The 13874-nt window shown below is 47.7% G+C and overlaps 4 protein-coding genes across 4 annotated transcripts; 2 read left to right on the top strand and 2 right to left on the bottom strand.

Moving 5' to 3' along the window:
* Positions 1-3234: 3234 nt before the first annotated feature.
* On the top strand, positions 3235-4370 carry FPSE_11488 (uncharacterized protein; the record flags this gene model as incomplete). Its single annotated transcript, XM_009264605.1, has 3 exons — positions 3235-3269; positions 3322-3424; positions 3471-4370. The coding sequence occupies 3 exons, from the start codon at positions 3235-3237 to the stop codon at positions 4368-4370; spliced, it is 1038 nt and encodes a 345-aa protein (XP_009262880.1).
* Positions 4371-5003: 633 nt separating this feature from the next.
* On the bottom strand, positions 5004-6062 carry FPSE_11487 (uncharacterized protein; the record flags this gene model as incomplete). The annotated part of the gene is made up of 5 exons (XM_009264604.1): positions 5004-5242; positions 5295-5394; positions 5445-5575; positions 5623-5754; positions 5810-6062. The coding sequence occupies 5 exons, from the start codon at positions 6060-6062 to the stop codon at positions 5004-5006; spliced, it is 855 nt and encodes a 284-aa protein (XP_009262879.1).
* Positions 6063-7969: 1907 nt separating this feature from the next.
* Positions 7970-8727, top strand: FPSE_11486 (uncharacterized protein; the record flags this gene model as incomplete). The annotated part of the gene is made up of 6 exons (XM_009264603.1): positions 7970-8078; positions 8129-8158; positions 8209-8337; positions 8387-8473; positions 8524-8583; positions 8651-8727. 6 exons carry the CDS (start codon positions 7970-7972, stop codon positions 8725-8727), a joined length of 492 nt encoding a protein of 163 aa, XP_009262878.1.
* A 611-nt stretch (positions 8728-9338) lies between these two features.
* FPSE_11485 (uncharacterized protein) lies at positions 9339-11162 on the bottom strand (the record flags this gene model as incomplete). Its single annotated transcript, XM_009264602.1, has 3 exons — positions 9339-10377; positions 10429-10722; positions 10774-11162. The coding sequence occupies 3 exons, from the start codon at positions 11160-11162 to the stop codon at positions 9339-9341; spliced, it is 1722 nt and encodes a 573-aa protein (XP_009262877.1).
* Positions 11163-13874: the final 2712 nt, after the last annotated feature.

A 13874-nucleotide genomic window follows, 5' to 3' on the forward strand; every position in this document is an offset into this window, starting at 1 on the left:
CGCGGTCAAGAAAAGAATGGGATTCTTTTGCTTCTGTCATTTTGAAGCATTGACGATGATACAAAATCGGAGGCTGCAAACATGGTTCCAGCATGGAGATTCTCCCAGTGCTGTGATGTCAGTACTTTTTTCTGGAGGCGACAGGAAGCATAACACAGGCAGAGGCGCGGGTGAGACATGATGTGCCCTACTTTAGGTACCCATCCATGCCCTGTTGTCGATCTGTTATGCTTTGTCGAGTCCAACACTGCACATCCAGATCTTCAGCTCATGAAACGTGGTGAAACTGTTATTCAGACGTCTCAATATCAAAAAAGACAACAAAGCAAACAGCTGAGCTGTGTCTTTTTTTTCTTTCTCTTCCCCACAGAGTGTAACCAATGATGCATACTACCCAGGTGGGTGAACTTGATCCTCCAATAATGAAAATGTCCATCTTATTTTGTCAACCCTGGTCTGCACAAGTACTCCTTCTCAACCAGACCTGAACCGTTGCCCGCCACAGTGATCATCATCTTTTCTTGGCGCATTCGCTGCCAATCGGGGTCCCGACATACAAGTCCCTGAAAAGCAATGGACGATCCATTCCACATCATTGCCCTGGCATGATTATGCGGTAGAGGCCGAAATCTCGGTACGTATGCAAATGTTATTAATCCCATTATACGTACGTACGTGGTGATGAATTGACGTCTTTCTTGTCTTACCTATCAAAATAGACAAAGGCTTTCTTTCTCTCACCTTGACTGGTACGGTAGTATGCGCAACTAACCAGATCTGATCTGGCTGCAAGTGGCGGAAGCTAGACGGACGGACTCGACCGATTCACCGACCGGCCGTAATTACGGCTGTCTCGGCTACCACCCGGCCTTTGTCTTTGTCTCTTGAAAGAATTTTGGTCGGCGTTTAGCAAAGGTGCTGCTCCGATGTGTGATGTCTGCTGCTTCTGTGGGTAATACGTACCCGTACACTTCATCAGCCTAGTAGTAGCGATCATCACGGGATTCTCCAATCCTGCGCTTTGTTGGCAGGCAGTTTGACCAGTCTTGGAAAGGTTGATCGACGTCATTGCTGTAACTGTTACTGTTACTGTTGCTGACAAGACTGATTGATTTGTCTCAGCCTCCCAACCCCCCAGCCTTGAACATTTAGCCTCATCAAACGTGTACATTGTACTCCGTATCTGTGTATTGATCATCAATCTGGTTTCATCGTTTATTTGCCATGTTACTATATCTGGAAACTTGTGATACTCGCCCGTTACGTTTGCACGCGACATGTCATCCATCTGCAGGCATCTTTTTTAATGCTTAATTTCTCTCATGTCGTAACCTTAACTTACGGTCCGTGTAGTTTAAATTGTTTCGTGTTATGCTATCCGGCAAATGGGAAAGAGCTCGCGTGTCAAGTACATCAGCAACTGATACAAGCAGTGGTCAACCTCTTCATGCCTCACTTGGTCCAAGCACCGGGGAAGCTGAAAATATCCCAAGATTGACACGCTTGATTTACACGCACATGTCAAAAAAGAACATGCCTACATGCGTGGGGTGGAAAGCTTGAAGCTGGAGGAACTCAAAACAGTCTCAACTCTCATACCGAGCCAAGAAAGACTCTATGTCTGTCTCTCGGTCACCTATTTCGGGGAGCTACCGACATCAGGATTGTCTCGGATTTGACGGCCTCATTAGAGCGCACACGAGCAGAGACAGTATATTACTACCCCCACGTGAGTACCTACGCTTTTTCGACACCGAAGATGCAACGCCTGGAAACATCCGCGATCCTTGAATCCCTACGGTTTCCTATTCGGGACACCGAGAATCTCCCTCATCTCAGGGGAAGAAGAGCTCTCCCCAGCTGTTCAGCTCGGAATTCGTTCCCCGGACCAATCAGAGGGTGTCTATATGCTTCAAAGCTTGTCGGCTAACTTGGGAGGTAGATTTGATGAGACATTTCGTTCTTCAGCCTTGCTAACGGCAGTTTAATTAGTTCGGGATAATCGCGGGCGGCCAACTGAGGGCTTTGTGGTGAAGGCTTTGACAAGGAAGACAAGTACACAAACTATTGGAAGCTCCAGCATCCAACACGAGACATTTTTAGTCGTAAAGACTGTGTGGAACTCATTCCAATTGTCTAATGAGCAAACATCTTTTGAGCCGCGTGCATTGCTAGACTCGGCAGTTTTGTTGCTATAGGCCGGGTTTACCGGCGGCTATAATGACCATCATGTTGTTCTTCTGGATATGCCGCATCACCATCGTCAGATCATCTGGCAAGTTACTCTCAACTTTTTTTTATCACCTCGCGATTTGCAGTTATAGCTAGCTTCTTATTATAGTCAAGACTGAATTAACGTACTGCGATAGCATGATCAAGTGAAGAATCAGCAGATGGACAAATGAACCTTGATACCATCTCACTTACCCTAAACAGGAGATTCATTTTTCTCTTGTTTCAACCATTTACATGCCAGATACTCCTGGTGCATGAGACTAACTGACTATATATGCCTCCAATTATTTTAACTATAGCTGTTCCATTTACAGGCTGAATATGTTGTCAGATCATCATTATCATGTGAATCAGCTGCAGGAAGTTGGCACTACTGCAATGAACCCCCACGACTCGGCCTGTTAAGCCGAATCTTGAAGCACTCTTGAGCTCTTTTTTCATATCCCAACATATTCCCTCACCATTGCTAACCGATGGCCAATAAGACCATTCATTTTCACAGCATGATGACGTTGAATGGGAATAGCAGTCGCAACAACCCCGCTGAGGGGCTTCCCAAGGATCCGACATTTCTATATCAAACCCATTTCCCTTCGACTCTTTCCTGACTTTTACTCTCTAACAACTCAATTGCTCAGAATTATCTGTTCCTCACCTTGAACCACTTTGTTAAACACGATATCTTCACCTTTCGGTACGATGTGACAACACATGAATAAGGAGCCATGGCTCTCTTCGCAATTATTACCAAGTATCAAGGTAACGTTTAAAAAGAACGCATCCGGGTGTTCAACCGCCTCTATGCTCTGTGCCACAACCTCAGCTGTCATAACTTGACCAAAGCTTGAGGACGGCTAGAGCAGGGCGGTTGATCTGAGAAATACCGGCGAACTTGATCTGGATAATACCAGCGAAAGGACATGCTTCTTGACATCCCCTCCCTTTTCTTCCGGGTGACCGGGGAACTAACCATAGCAGTATACCACTTGATCTTTCAACATGTCGACTGACAAGATCACCTTCCTCACCAACTGGTACCACTGACATGATCCTTTAGCACAAGAGTTTGGAGTTAACAATGTCCAGGCACGCTACGCCTTACCACGCCCCGCTGTACCTGGCCCAAGCCAAGGGATACTTCAAGGAGGAGGGAATCAAGGTTGCTCTTCTTGAGCCCAACGATCCTAGTGTAAGTTCTCAGGTAATTGATGACAACAGACATGCTGACTTGGCAGGATGTCACTGAGATCATCGGAACCGGCAAGGTCGACCTCGGTTTCAAGGCCATGATTCACACTCTGGCTGCCAAGGCTCGAAACTTCCCTGTCCAGTCCATCGGCAGTCTTCTCGACGAGCCCTTCACTGGAGTCGTCTACCTCAAGGACTCGAACATCACCACCGACTTCCGCACCCTCAAGGGTAAGCGCATCGGCTACGTCGGCGAGTTTGGCAAGATCCAGATTGACGAACTCACCTCGCACTACGGCATGACCCCTGAGGACTACACCGCTGTGCGCTGCGGTATGAACGTCTCCAAGGCCATCATCAAGGGCGACATTGACGCCGGTATCGGCCTGGAGAATGTCCAGATGGTTGAGCTCGAGGAGTGGCTCGCTGCTCAGGGCCGTCCCAAGGACGATGTTCAGATGCTGCGCATTGATGAACTTGCCGAGCTTGGTTGCTGCTGCTTCTGCACCATCCTCTACATTGGCAATGAGACTTTCCTGTCCGAGAACCCCGAAAAAGTACGCTCGTTCCTCCGCGCCGTCAAAAAGGCCACCGACTTTGTCCTCGCCGAGCCTGACAAGGCATGGGCTGAGTACGTCGACTTCAAGCCCGTAATGGGCACGGATCTGAACCGCAAGATCTTTGAGCGCAGCTTTGCGTACTTCAGCAAGGATCTCAAGAATGTTCGCCGTGACTGGGACAAGGTTACCAAGTACGGAAAGCGCCTTGGTGTGCTTGATGAGAGCTTTGAGCCCAACTACACCAACTCGTACCTCGAGTGGGATCTATCTGGAGAGTCCAGTGACCCTACTGGTGACCAGAAGCGTATCGCTCAGTTGCAGAAGGATGTTGCTGCCTCTGGTGGCTTCCACCGCCTTGAGGCTGAGGCTCCCCAGGCTAAGGCCTAAGTATGTGTACACGACACTGATGGCTGGAGCCTAGAGCTCATTTACACTCGTTATGATGGAGGAACTTACAAAGACACTCATTCAATATAACTATGATAAAAATACATCAATCGGAAATTCCTCTTCATCATTCTCTAGATCGTGATTGATTGATACTTGCCTTGTCTTGGAATGCGGGCTGGCCACCATGCCAACGAGAACCGTTTGCGGCCCGAACGGCATGACAGATGCCAAGGCAGGTTTCTGGTCGGAAAATAGATAATCGATAGCGCTCATTTCTGCTGTGCGGCTGAAGATAGAATTCCATGTGTAAAGAAATTCCCATCCGCATGCAGATTGTGTTGAAGTATAACGTTGGGCTAACGGGCAAGTGGGATGAGGCTTAAGTCAAGGGGAGCCAAGCAAGTGGGATGCCATGGCTATGAATTAAAGAGCGTAGGGACAAGAATAAAGATAATGCAGCAGTAGAATGATTGTATATTAGGGGGAATATATCGAGTGATGGTATCAGGCCGAAGGCTCTAGGCACATATATACATGCAAAACATCCGTACTTTACATGACAACGAAAATATGATGATTATAACGACAGCATGTTATCATGAATCAGACCCAGTAGTGACATGTACCTCATCATGGAGTAAACTCAAGAACATCATGCGGACTGGCGAGGAAGTTCTCCGGAAGTTTATCAGGAGGGGGAGCCTGAAGTGACTTTGCCCACTTCCTGATGTCGTCGTAGTTCTTGCAAGTGTGCTTGGTGTTGAAGTCTGGGAACGCGTTGGGCTCTTTCTTGTCATACCACACTTGTCCAAGAACACCAGTATCGACGTTGCACATGAGAACCTGGCGGATGGTATCGAGGCAATGCGCTACAGTGATGAGTATCGAGCTAGAATGGCGAGGAATGGTGTTGTGACTTACTGACGTGAAGACGGAAGACTTCACCATCATTCTTGAAGGCGTGTCCGCCCATTTTCTTATAGTGATCGTAATTGAAGTATAGACTCTTACGGACGAGGTTCTAGTCGAGTTAGTATAGGTGCGCAATGCAATGAGTTCGCTAGTACATACCAGGCAGTGAAGGTGGTGCATGCCCTCAACATTAACAATGAAGCCACCGCCATGCTCGGCGTTGACTTGAACGTGGGCGTCGGTGAGACCACTGGCAATGCCATCTTTATAAGAGATAACACCGGGTCGGTCTACAGAGTGTTAGTCACTATCACAGCGAACAAGAGGGAACACATACAGTCGACTCCGAGTGACTCCCATGCCTTGTCGACTTCGGCCGAGCCATTCTTGCGGAATTTGTTTTCCTCCATAAAGTTGCCATCAAAATGTTGTTCCTTGTATTTTATCGCAATATCCTTGAGAACCGGCGCTAGAGATAGACTGTCAGATGGATGGTCTGAGACTTTGAACTGTGAATGACTTACACCACTTATTTGTATGCATGGCACATGTTTGATCGATCTCGAGATATGCCATCGAGATCCAGGCACCGGTGAGTGCTGAGATGAGGACGGCCATGAGAAATGTCATGGTCCATCCGAAACATCTACATGCTGAACAACGACGCCTTCGAGGAGGAGGTACATAGTGAAAGGACTCTGCGTCTTCATCTGTGTCTTCGTGACATTCGACTTGAGGATTCAAGAGCGCAGATTCCTGTTCTTGTTTGGGAGGCATGATGGTGGATGATGGAGATGAATAGACAACCACAACTTCAAGCTTGAGCACAGGAAAGTTGATGAAGAAGAAAGACAAGCAATGAACAGTTGGGAATTTTATTAGTACAACGACTTAAACCAGACCAGCACAGAAATTCTCGTATAAAATTAGAACGGGAACCTTTGAAGGCCGTTCACAAGGCAAGAGGTTGAGCGGCTGACATTCATAGCGCCAACCCAATTCCCACTGCCGCTTCAGCCGGAAACTCTCAATATACTTGATGAGGCAATCCCGCGATGTTCACTAAGAGTCTAGCCAAGAGGCTTTTCCGTAGCTCTTACAGCTTGCTCGTCAATCTTGACCCAACAGACACGATAGACGAGGCGGGCACCAATCATCCAGACTCCAAAAGAGGCGATCTTACTCGTGTCGACATAGTGTCTATCGTGATACCACTTTGTGGCGTTGTGGAAAAGAAGGCTGAGAGGCTGCTTTCGACCATGGCTGGATTGCACCTCCATCTTTCGACGTATCAGATAAACTTGAATTGTACTAATGCAGGAAGACAATACCCTGCATCCCTGTCGGTTATACCTAGTTGTGTGTCAGTTGTGACCATCAAGGCTATGGCGATTGGGTTCTTGTAACTGTGAGACCTGTATTTTGCAAGCGCAGGACTTTGACCAACAGTTTCGCTCAATTGGAAGCCACAATGGCTGTGTTGTGGTGCGACTTTCAGAAACGGGTATGGAATCTGCATGTTGTGTTTTAGTTTTGGAGTAACGTGGGAATGGAATGTTGGAAGCAAATGAGGCTGGCTGCTGGTGGTTTAACCCGTCTCATGCTTAGACAACGTCGACCCCCGCATCGGTGATTTAGTCTATCAATTAATTGATGATCTCAGCTAGTCAAATGATGATGCCTTTCGAAATACGAGGCCGTATATCCGTAGTAGGCACTATACTCACTTACTTACATTGACTACGTCGTATACCAAGGCTTGAGCTTGTTGATCCTACTTATTCCCATCCGTCGACTACATCATGACTTCCTGACCGAGACTGTCAGCTGCAAGACTCATTGTCAAACTTATGCACGTCTGGCACCAACACAGAAAGTCTAACGTGCTATTTACGTCTTCTCGCAAAGACCCAACGTGCATTAGCTTTCACTAAACATGACCGATCACCGCTCCAAGATCGCGGCTGGTCCCAAAGAGGAAATATGCTGTCCTTCAGCTCGGCAACCTTTACAGACAAACTTGACAACAGATACGTTCTAGAGCTTCACGAGGCTTACACAAAGCGACCTCATCGTTGGTTCGGTATCTTCACAGCCGGGGCTAGTCGATGACAAAAGAAGAAGAGAGTTTGTTAGCTACTTCGCGATCGTTACTCAAACGATCGTGATGGCTTGTCAGCCTTGGTGCCGGCCAATGGTGAGCTTTGTACGGATGATGATCTCCTCCACTTGCTCTTCCCTTCAGCCGTCTCGAGACGACTTGGCTGACGATGGGCTTGATACGAGGTTGGTATCTCTGCGTTAGACTTGAGAGGTGTTAGCGGTAAGCCCAGATACAGATGACTCTCATACTGAGGATGCTCATGCCGCAGAGGCCGACGCTATCATCGAATCTGTTGGTAGTGATGAGCCTGAGGAGAGGGGTTTGCCATATGGGAGATGGCTCTTGGTCTGCTTCTGCACAGGAATCAAGGTTCACCAAGGTGATCATGGGGATGACTGTATGCATTAGCACAGCGTTGATCCCTCGTCCATAAAGCTGGAGTTCCCATCCTGAGCGAAAGGTTCCTTTTTCTACCAACCTTCTCTCACCAACCCATTCTCAGCCTCACCAACTTGACACTCCCGTTCCCAGTTCCCAGTTCCCAGTTCACAGTCTTTTTGTCTCTTCGCTAGACATCAACATGAAGTTCTCCGCTGTTTCTCTCGTTGCTCTTGCAGCTGGTGCCATCGCTGCTCCGGCCCCGGTTGCTGCTCCTGAAGCTGCCCCAGAGCCAGGATACAAGAACTATGGTGGGTAGTGATTGTAAATGCTCTTGGATATGTTATTAACAACTTGACAGGATCTTACCCAAAGCAGTACGCCAACTATGGTATGTGTTGATCATCTACCTCGGAGTTCCATGTGCTAACTCGTAAATAGGCAGCTACAACTACAAGAAGTACTCCAACTATGGACACTACAAGAGGGACGAGGATGTAGAGAAGCGCGAGGCCGCACCCGAGGCCGCGCCCGAGGCTGAGCCAGAGCCTGCTAAGTACTCTAACTATGGTATGTGTTGCTCATTATCCTAGATCGTCATGTACTAACCCTTTCCCAGGAAGCTACAACTACAAGAAGTACTCCAACTATGGACACTACAAGCGTGACGAAGACGTAGAGAAGCGCGCTGATTACTCTGACTACGGTTGGTTCCATTGATCCCATAGCAACGCTTTTGTATTGACCCTCGGTTAGGATCATACCCTACCAAGTACTCCGACTACGGATCATACCCTTCAAAGTACACTGACTACGGTTCGTGACACTCCCATACATCACCAACTCCCCATGTCTGGAAAGTTGCAAACTAACACTCATCTAGGCTCTTACGACTACAAGACGTACGGAAGCTACGGCACGTACAAGAGAGCCAGCGACTGGGTCAAGTCCTTCTTCTAATCTGATCTTGATATGGACTTGGGAGGAGGAGTTAAGCAAAATTGCATTGGCACGACGCACAGAATTGTTCTTTATGAACGACTTACGATTCTCAACGAGAGACATGTTTAATGGTTGGGCAAGATTGACTGAATGGAGTACTTATTTATACTGAGTTGGGGTTGCGGGCGAGTTTAAACATATTCTTAGACTCTCTTTAATAATGTTAGTAGATTACGCTCCAAAAAAGGTATAAGCCAGTGATGTACCACCTGTGAATCTGTTGTGTTAATGGGAGTGATGTATCGTTGGTGTCATAGCGACTGTCAGCAATTGTTGTGAAACAAGTTCACTACTGACATGCATAACACTGAACAAGACATGAGTTTTGCTCATAAAATATTATGTGGGATCAGCCACTCTCTTATCACTTGCGTATATAGACCTGGGCTACTGTAGTAGTAATCAAATGGTAGTAAGCTTACTACCACCACTCCATGCTCACTTTAACAAATATCGCAACAGCAACAGTCAATAGCTTGACGAAGAATGTACTTGATTTATGATAATCTTAACTACATGTACTCATAACCCGATAGCAGATATGCTCGTTTAACAATATATACATGCGCTTAGAACAGCCATGAAACAAAGTTCTTATAGAACCATCCACCACGGTTGGGGCCCTCAGCCTCGCGCTTAGCAGCCTGGGCAGCAAGGAATTCCTCCTCCTCACGGTCAATGACATCCTTGCCGGTATAGAAGTCGACTTCATGAGCCTTGATACCACGGGACTTGGTGATGAACTTGTGGCCGAAGATGAGAATCAGGTAGACGGGAATACCCAGGTAACCAGTGATGAAGGTCTTGTACTTCTCGCCGCCCATGATCTTACCTGTCTCCTTGTCGCGGACAAAGACATCGTAGTTCTTGGTCAAGGCGATGAGGATGCACATGGCGAGAGCACCAACTGATCCCCACATGCCGAAGGGAGCGACATAGGGAAGAGCCTCGTTGGCCAGACCTTGAGCCTTCTTGGCGCGGCACCAGAAGATGTGAGTGGTGAGGATGGAGATCCAGGACAGGAGACCGAAGATGGTGGTCAGGTTGACAAAGTAGCCAAAGACCTTTGTGGAGTCGTCGGAAACGTTCATGAAAGCGAGCAGACAGAACGAAGCAGACATGCCGAGGGCGTAGATGGGAACACCGTCCTTGTTGGTCTTCTTGAAGATGGCAGGGGCGGAACCGTCAGAAGCAAGACCGTAGAGAGTTCGGCTAGCAATGTACAGATCCGAGTTGGAGGCGGAAAAGACAAAGATGCAGATGCAAGCGTTGATGATGTGAGGGAGGACGCGAACACCAGCGATGGTACCAGCAACGACAAAGGGCGAGGCAGAAGCACCGGCCTTGGCGGTAGTGGCAAAGGCAAGCTCCTCAGAGTTGTAAGGGACGATCATGCCGACAAGGAGGACGGAGAGACAGTAGAAGAAGAGGATTCGGTAAAAGGTGAGCTTGATGGCGCGGGGGATGGTCTTGCGAGGGTTCTGGGCCTCGGCGACTGTGACACCGACGAGTTCGGTTCCGAGGTAGGCAAAGGTAGCGTTAACCATGCAGGACCAGAAGCCGAGGAATCGTCCAGCGTCGCCTTCCATGATATAAGGCCTGAAGGCACTAGACAGTTGTTAGTAGGGAGTAATTGTCGCGTAGAAAAGGTACACATACCCAGGGTTGCTCCAGTATCGGAAACCCTTTCGGTCATGGTCAGGGCCACCGCCGAGAGCCAGGACGAGAGAGAACAGAATTATACCGATGATGGTGATGACTTTGAATGAGGAAAGCCAGAATTCGAGTTCACCAAAGAATCGGATACCAAAGTAGTTGATAACGCAGATGACGACGAGGAATATGGCAATAAAGACACCCGGATTGACTGTATCTCGATCGACCCAGTATTGAATGACGAGGGCAGCAGCGGTAAGTTGGTTAGGCGTGACGATGATGTATTTGAACCAATATCTGGGAAATGTTAGTTGTGGTCAAAATCGCATTGAAGGTCAATATACTCACGTCCAACCGAGCGCAAAACCGAGAGAAGGATCACAGAATCGAGAAGCGTAACCAGTGAAACCAGCAGACATGGGCAACCAAGCAGCCATCTCACCAAGAGCAGCCATGACGAGGAAGACGACGAAACCGACAATAGTATAGCAGATAAAGACAGAGCCAGGACCAGCTTGGACGAGAGCCTTGCCGGTACCGATGATGAGACCAGTTCCGATAGCACCACCAATGGCAATCATGGTGATGTGTCGCGCCTTGAGGCCTCTGTGGAGCGACGTCTCGGCGCTCGTCTCGAGACCTCGAATGTGCTGATCTTCGCCGAGGCCGACATCTTTGGTTGGGGGCGATGCGACATCGTAGCCCAGGTCTTTCTTTTCGACGTCGTGAGACGCCATTTTTGCCAATACCCGAGGGGCCTGGAGGAATTTATGGAGAAAGTAAGAGAAGCCAAGGTGCCAAGTAAACTGTTGGAGATACCAAGCTTTTTGTCGATGCAAGAGAGCCAAGAGCCTTGGCTAGATTGACGAAGGATCTGGGTCTGGGCAGGGACAAGAGTAGAGATGAAGAACAGTACAAGACCCGCACTGAATCAACGTTGCACACAAACAAAGACAGAGAAAGAGAAGAAACGAAAGGGAAGGAGGGGGAGGATAGTGATGGTAGTTAAATACCAACAAGCATTGACTGAGTGCCGGGCCTGTCCTGTCCTGGCCTGTTTTCTCAATCCAACAAGAGGGGACTTGTCGTAAACTGTCAAAACGCCAAGACAAATCTCGCCGCGCTCTCTTGATGAGAAGAGACATACAAGACCAGGCTCAAAGTGGAAAGCACTTGGTGGTTCCTCTCACTTCTGATGGAACCCTACACTAGGCGGGCGTCCGAATGAAGATCAATCACGTAAAAGGTTGGGTTGAGTAGGGGGAGTGGGTAAACAGTTTTAAGCTTGATTGAATATCACCAACACAATGAACCTAGGGTCTTGTCAGCTAGTAAGCTATCTTTCATCTCTCCCAGCTGCTGCATGTGGTGAGGAAAAACAGCAGACAGGGTATGCCTTGCCGCTTGGATGCATTGCATTGGACTCGGCTCGACTTCTTAGATGCAGTGTACCTGTTCATATAACCGGGCGCAGGGCAGAACTAAAGGCATTCTTTCTTTCTCTTTCTCGTTGATGTCTCATCTCTATGGTGATACGGAGCCAGACTACAAGTAGAAAGGATCGGCCCGGTAGTTGAAAACGCCCGAGGTTGAATGAGAGAATAAAAAATTACAATCGTTATTAGACTACTTGTTAGTGAAAAAGGCAAAAAAAATCAGAGATAAGCTTGATTGTGCCTTGAGGCGGTTTACCCCGGTCACGAACGGCCTAGAGTGCCCGAAGAACACACTTCTTTGGTGTCAAGGATCTGACGTTGTGGTAACTGTAGAACAAAGCTACTTGGTATTTCTTTCGTATCCACCGCTATCTACAAAACTCAGCCACTCCTTTTCAGGAAGGTGAAAAAGAGGTGTCTTGTCGTGTGCTACTCGACTCCAATGGAACTCTGAGATATCATTCCTCCAAACAAACCCCTGTCCAATGTTTATCTACCTCCGTCTGCGGGGAAAGGACCCAATAAACTGACATTCTTACGTTCAGGGATTGTACCGACTTTGATTGAGCAGAAGAGGTACTTTTGGTGGACACATCCAACATCCACATGATCTTTATCTCTCTTTCTCACGCACATACCAGGGACAGGGATCATGGTCTTCTCCGCACCGCATATCTCTCTCGTTTTAGTCAGTGGCTTTATTCCAATTATCTAGCCCGTTTTTTTACGATCCGTCCAGTGTCTAAGTTAGTTCACCCGTAACCCCAAAACTAACGGTATACCGTTACGTTATAAAACCCCAATCCGAAATGCAAGCCCAACTTTAAACGGCATGCTTAATTCCTATTTGTTTTCTCTTACCTTATTATTAGCTAAGGTGAATTCTCCAAATCCCTTCAACCCCAGCTTTTCGCCTTCCAAGTTCCGGGGGAGGAGTCCCGAACTGGGTTCTCTCCGCATCTTGGGTCCAGACTCTTGATATGCTGGTCTTTGCTTTGGCTTGGCATCAAAGACAAGGTCGTTAAGGCACGGATGCAACGGGTCGTTTAGGAAAGTGAAGGTATACCATGACGAATGTAAGGTCTGTTTGCCTTTAGTTAACTGCACCAGCATGACTAGCTGCCCCTTTGAACCAGCATTCTATTACTCAGTTCTGTGTCATGAAAATTCATTCTCGGACGACAGTGAGACAAACAACAGACGCCTCAAGAGCTGAACTATCAACTGCACTGTCGATCCGAAACCCATTTCTCGGGCTTCGGCATCACACCTGTTCGTTGCACGGTAGGCAATCTTATCCTCGTGCATCTCATGAGCTGAGATCAATTCAGCCTAGCATCATGACTTGATTAAGCTTATCATCAAGACTAGCAGCCCTAAGCTTAGGATAACGAACAGCTAACCTCAGGGCAGTGAATGGACTGAGCTCATCATAAGACATGTTGCATCGCTCAAGGAAAGACTCGAGCTAAGCTGCGGGAGAGGAAATTACCGTCAACTCATGATTCGCTTGAATTGGCCTGATGCAACGTGATTTATCGGTACGATAAGTAGATCCCAAGTATCTATAGACAGAACCTCATCTTTCGCACAAGTCCATTGACAACTTCGAAATGAAATGACAGACCATTCCCTTTTACTGGTGGGCGTTATGCCAAGTTATATTGCACTGTTCTTTTAATTATATCGTAAGAAACCGTGGAAGGATTTGCTGGCTGTGATTCACAACGAGTACTCGACCATCTCTGTAATTGCTATGGCTATTAATTGTCACACATTACCCAAAGTGTCGCACACAGTATCTATTCATTACATTTATAATTACTCCCATCTCTTATCCTCTATTTATTCCTAACATGGCCATCAACGTATCCTCGGTCTGCCCGACCCCACCGACTCTTCATCCTCCCAAGACAAGATCCCGCAACCCAGTATCTCCATCATTCACATTGCTACCCCATGCCTCTTGACTTCTCCCGAGCGACGTTAGGGTCGACGGCAGCGCCATCAGTG

The sequence above is a fragment of the Fusarium pseudograminearum genome, chromosome 1, assembly GCF_000303195.2.
Source record: "Fusarium pseudograminearum CS3096 chromosome 1, whole genome shotgun sequence".
NCBI lineage: Eukaryota > Fungi > Ascomycota > Sordariomycetes > Hypocreales > Nectriaceae > Fusarium > Fusarium pseudograminearum.